This window comes from Salmo salar, chromosome ssa06 (genome assembly GCF_905237065.1).
Source record: "Salmo salar chromosome ssa06, Ssal_v3.1, whole genome shotgun sequence".
Taxonomy (NCBI): Eukaryota; Metazoa; Chordata; class Actinopteri; order Salmoniformes; family Salmonidae; genus Salmo; species Salmo salar.
Genome location: NC_059447.1, coordinates 56,954,741 through 56,960,740, shown reverse-complemented (window position 1 = coordinate 56,960,740; position 6,000 = coordinate 56,954,741). Strand labels below are relative to the sequence as shown.

The window sequence follows — 6,000 nt, the reverse complement described above, 5'->3', positions numbered from 1 at the left end:
ACACATAATGCAACAGGTTAAGAAAACAAAGTGGTATTGGGACAGCCTCTCCAAACCTGCCAAAGGAGATTCACATGGACTTTTACTCAGCATGCTAGCCAACGTGAACCGTTGGCACGGTGACAAAATACCAGACAAAGTGGGAACTGTAATGCTCAAGCAGAGTGTGACTCTCATGCCTCAACATGAACATTTGGTCTGGGGAAAACTGAAAGAAAAGGTGCCGCTATCAGTCGGTAGTACTGTAGTCATAGAGGCCACTACAGCGCGATCTGCACCGAGAAATGTCCTAGTAGGACGCACTGTATGTCCTTTGAGGGGTGACAAGTGGGTCCCCATGAAAGTGATCAACATGTTGGACCACCCTATTATTCTCCGCCGTAACACCAAGTTGGCCGATGTGCACCCATGCCTAGCCCTAGAAGACCTAGAGCTCTATGCCAGCCATGCTGAGAACCCCAGTAAGGTCCAGTCTGCCCTTCAGAATGTCACCCAAGCTGGGGAAGATTGTTCAGTTAGTGGAAAAAGGGCAAAGAAGGAGTATCTACAAAAGTTGGAAGAGTTGGGCTTAAAAGAAGTTGACATAGAGTCCTGTGAAGTGTCTGACATGTGGAAAGGAAAACTAGTGGACCTTATTGCTCAGTATGAAGGCATCTTCTCCAGGGACCGACTTGACTGTGGAGAAGCGAAGAACGTCATCCACCGTATCCGACTCAAAGATGAAAAGCCTTTCCGGCTGCCGTACAGGAGGGTCTCTCCATCCGACTACCAGAAACTGAGACAGACGCTGGAGGAAATGGAGGAGCGGGGCATCATCTGAAAGTCCAGTAGTGAGTGGGCCTCCCCCTTGTCCTGGTTTGGAAGCCGTCAGGAGAGTTGAGAATTTGCACTGATTTCAGATGGTTGAACCAGAGGACAGAGAAAGATGCATACCCATTGCCCCATCAAGCCGATGCTCTCGCTGCTTTAGGGGGGAACTGCTTCTTCAGTACTATGGATTTGACTTCGGGATTCTACAACATCCCCATACATGAAGATGACCGCAAGTACACAGCGTGCACAACACCCACGGGTTTATTTGAGTACAACAGAATGGCTCAGGGGTTATGTAACAGCCCAGCAACATTCGCCAGAATGATGACCTCGATCTTCGGCGACCAGAACTACTTGTCCCTCCTGTGCTACTTGGATGATCTCCTGGTTTTCGGGAAGACTGAGCAGGAAGCCCTGGACTGTCTCGAAATGGTGTTCTCCCGCCTTAAGGAACACAACCTGAAGCTAGCGCAAAAAAATTGTTACCTCCTCAGAAAGTCTGTCAAGTTTTTAGGCCATATCGTCACGGCAGAGGGCATTGCAACCGACCCAGGAAAAGTGTCTGCAATCAACGACATCACAGCAGCTGACCTGATGGAAAATGATGGGAAAACACCTTCACCCACCAAGGTCAGATCATTTCTTGGTATGGCAAACTATTATTCCCACTTCATTGCGAGTTTCTCAGGTTTAGCCAAACCACTGTTTCGTCTGATTGCAGGACAGAAAAGTAAGCGGAAAGGAGAAAAGGGAAAACCTCATGGCATGGCCCATAAACGTCTGAAACCTGAAGACTGGACTTCTGAATGTGGGGAGGCGCTGGAGAAGCTAAAAGCTGCTGTCTCCCAAACAGCCGTGCTGGCTCACCCAGACTTTAACAGACCATTTCTCCTATCAACAGATGCATCAATGGATGGCTTAGGTGCAGTACTTAGCCAGACATTTGAGGGTGAGAGTAGGCCCAGACCAGTAGCTTTTGTAAGCAAGACTCTGTCAAGGTCCCAGTCCCGTTACCCAGCACACAGATTAGAGTTCTTCGCTCTTAAGTGGGCTGTGTGTGATAAGTTCACCCATTGGCTGAAGGGGAATAGATTCACAGTCCTAACAGATAACAACCCCCTGACATATATAATGACGAAACCAAAGCTAGATGCCTGTGAGCAGCGGTGGGTCTCTAAACTGGCCCCCTTCGACTTTGACTTGAAGTACATCCCCGGGCACCAGAATGTCCCAGCAGACCTGCTTAGTCGACAGCCGTTCGTTGGAGCTAGGAAGGCAAGTGAGTTCCCAGAGTATGTGACTTCAGAGTCCATCCAGGACGCATTCAAACTGTCAGTCAATATCCAAGGTGGTGAGATCCTGGCTCAAGTCTCTTCTGAAGGAGTGAAAGCAGTTTTGGAATCCTGTCTGGAGTGGGATGCGAGTGTGCCAGTGCGCAAATTCCAATTAGCCCTGTTTTCTGCCAGCATCCTTCGCATGAAGGGGGAGTGGCTACTCTTCCAGTCCTTTCTCCTGATGTGATACGGAGAAAACAGAAGGCGGATCAGGTGCTGGCCCGAGTGGCGTACTTTGTTAAGAGGAGGAGGAGGCCTTCGCGGAGAGAGAGGGCTCATGAGACTGCCCAAGTGTTGAGAATGCTGAAGCATTGGGATAAACTCGAAATCAAGGATGAGATCCTCTACCGAAGATCTAAGGACAGAGTTGTCAAGAAGAGGTACCAGCTGGTGGTGCCAGACTCCCTTAAAGCCATCGTTCTGAGGGGAACCCATGATGAAGCCGGCCACCAAGGCCAGACTAGAACACTCCATTTGGTACGTCAAAGGTTCTTCTGGACTGGAATGGAAGGGTAAGTGAAGAAGTATGTCTCCTACTGTAAGTGCTGTGTGGTTGGCAAGACAATGGAGCCAGAGGCTAGGGCACCGTTGGAATCCATTCAGACCAGCACAGCGTTGGAACTGGTGTGCATAGACTTCTGGTCAGCAGAAGGAAGGGATGGAGAGAGCGTTGATGTACTCGTCATCACAGATCATTTTACGAAGCTGGCACATGCGTTTCCTTGCCCGAACCAGACAGCAAAGGTGGTTGCCCAGAAGTTATGGAACCAGTTCTTCTGTGTCTATGGGTTCCCCCAGCGGATACACTCTGACAAAGGAGCAAACTTTGAGAGTCACTTAATCGCAGAATTGCTACAAGTCTCAGGAGTCAAAAAGTCCCATACCACTCCATATCATCCTATGGGCAACGGTCAGACGGAAAGATTCAACCGCACGCTCGGAAACATGGTCCGATCGTTGCCAGCGAGAGCAAAAGAAAGATGGCCCCAGATGATACAGACGCTCACCTTCTCGTACAACTGTACCACACATGAAACGACAGGATTCGCACCGTTCTTTCTGATGTTCGGCCGAATTCCACGGCTGCCAGTGGACATCATGTTTGGAAGTACCTTGAAAAACGAAGACGTGTTGACTCATGACGAGTATGTTGACTCGTTCCAAAAGGACCTGCGAGAGGCTGTCAGGATCGCTCAGGCCAACACCACTGAAGCTCAGAAAAAGCAAGCAAGGCAGTATAACAAGAGAGTGAAGGGTACTGCCCTGGAGATTGGGGACCGAGTTCTCTTGGCAAACCGAAAGGAAAGAGGAAAAGGTAAACTTGCCGACTTGTGGGATTCAACGGTCTATGTGATCACATGGAAAGACCCGTCTGTGCACATCTACAGAGTCGAAGATCCTACTACCAAGAAGAGTAAAGTAGTTCATCGAAACTTCATACTGCCAGTGAACTTCCTGCCGGTGGGACAGACAGACGAGATGTCCACAGTAGCCTCTACTGCTTCAGAGGAGGACATAAACGCAGACAGCGGTGACGAAAGACCGGTATTCGATGTGGATGAGGATTCAGAGGATCGAAGGACTGCTGTCTGGATTCTCGAGGGCCAGAACCCTGAGGGGCCCACGGAAGCTGAAGGTCAAAAATCTTCAGGACCGGAAGATGGCGTGAACATGAGAGAAGCTGCTCCTCAAAGCCCAGCGAAGGACATGATCTCAGGACAAGCAGCTAAATCAAGCACAGGAAGCTCCTCAATGATGCCTGGTGATGATTCAAGTGATCCTTCTGAAGATGACACAAGTAGAAAAGCAACGTCAGTGAGTAGTCTAGATGGCATCAGCAGTGGAAGTTCATCAGTCAGCGGCTCTGTATGCATAAGATCTACTAAGAAGAGAATGAGTAACCAGAGAGAGGTAGAGCGCAGAAACAGCCAGACATCTGAGCTCACTGATACAGTCCTGAGACCAAGTGAAGGCACTTTGAGAACTCGAACTGGAAGAGTTGTGAAGCCTGTCAGAAGACTTTTAGAGTCAATGAGTCAAGTGATTGCTGAGCCGGACAAAAGAGAGCATCTAGCCGCCCTGATTCAAGCCTTATCAACTTTTGTTGAAGTGATAGTACCCCAGTGACACAGAAGCCAGAGGATAGATTAAGGAAATGAGAAATACTTTATTAGGGGGTCATAGGTTGTATGTATATGGGCATATTTCTACCTGGCAAAGTCTCTTTGCTGTCCTTCTGGACGACTCTTGGTCAAGGTTACCCCTGTGGAGGAAGAAGTCTTACCTTATGTCTTAAAGTTTGCTGAAATCAAGAAGGGGTGAGTGTAGTAGAGTTAAAATGGTTATTCCAAGTTCAGACAGAAGGGGGGAGTCAGATCGCCAGGAACTTTACTTTTGGTTTCTAATTTTAATTGTTGCGCTACTGGTGATGCCCGTTGATGTTAGGTAGGCAGCTACAGTAGCTGAATGATGTTAACATCTTCAGGTTTTGTTTCATTAAATGTATTTTATTTTATCTGGGTGCTTACGTCACCTACTAACACCCTGGTACTACCCATAGATCCCGCTCTCCTCAGTCTGAGAAAACACTGAGAGAGAAAGAACAACTTGTCAGGTGGTGCATTGGAGACTGATGTGTTCCTGTCCTGTCTTTTCATAATACTATTGCAGATCAACATAAAAGCCTTAAAGACAGCCGTGGTGTCGCTCTTCATTTCTTGGTTCTCCTGTGGTGCATAAGAGACCCGCTACACAATGACCAATGACACTGTGTACCTAAATACAGTAGTCTGTCCCCCCCCCTCGCTCTCTCTCCCCCTCTCTCGCTCTCTTTCCCCCAATTCTCTCTCTCTCACTCTCTCTCTCCCCCCATAGTTTCCATCATCACTGGCTTGACTAAAATCCATTCATTTTATGTTTCTTACATGATGTAGAATATTACAACATCCTTGGTTATGGTTAGGCAGAGCATCATAGTTATTGCTTCTTGATATACTGTACATCATTCTCAATAAGAAAAAGACCAATGTCAGAAATGTGATTAATTGCTTTACAGTTCCAGGGCTGCAAGACCTACATACAAGATTTTAAGGGCACATTCAGTCTACATGAGAAAAACTTACTTAACAGGAAAGTATATTATTTTTATATCCCTTTCATTCCCATACTCAATCGCAACTAGATTTATGGTGCTGGCAAGAATTCCCTATCCTGAGGAAAGAATAGAGTTTATCTGCAGTGAACCGCTGTTGAGCTGTGGAAAGATTGGTGTTGATTTTTCAAAGTAAATACAGATGATCGTTTGAACTTTTAAGCAATAGGCAAAATAGATCATATTTGTCACTTTAGTTTTTTTTAAATTGAACCTTTTTTAACTAGGCAAGTCAATTAAGAACAAATTCTTATTTACAATGACGGCCTACCAGGGAATAGTTGGTTAACTGCCTTGTTTAGGGGCAGAATGACAGATTTTCACCTTGTCAGCTCAGGATTCAATCCAGCAACCTTTCGGTTACTGGCCCAACGCTCTAACCACTAGGCTACCTTCCGCCCCAAAACTGTGACGTTCCTGAAGGCTCAATATTCAATTGTTCAGTTATTTTTCATTTAAAAGTGCTACTTTAATGAGTCACCCAGGAAAGTTTATGATTAACCTGTTGGGGATAGGGGGCAGTATTTGCACGGCTGGATAAAAAACGTACCCGATTTAATCTGGTTACTACTCCTGCCCAGTAACTAGAATATGCATATAATTATTGGCTTTGGATAGAAAACACCCTAAAGTTTCTAAAACCGTTTGAATGGTGTCTGTGAGTATAACAGAACTCCTATGGCAGGCCAAAACCTGAGAAGA

The 6,000-nt window shown here is 46.7% G+C and overlaps 1 protein-coding gene across 1 annotated transcript; it reads left to right on the top strand.

Annotated features, from left to right (window-relative positions):
• Nucleotides 1-3,216: 3,216 nt before the first annotated feature.
• LOC106607611 (uncharacterized) lies at nt 3,217-4,794 on the top strand. The gene is made up of 2 exons (XM_045720749.1): nt 3,217-4,465; nt 4,749-4,794. Exon 1 carries the CDS (start codon nt 3,246-3,248, stop codon nt 4,272-4,274), a length of 1,029 nt encoding a protein of 342 aa, XP_045576705.1. The 5' UTR covers nt 3,217-3,245; the 3' UTR covers nt 4,275-4,465; nt 4,749-4,794.
• The last annotated feature ends 1,206 nt before the right edge of the window (nt 4,795-6,000 follow it).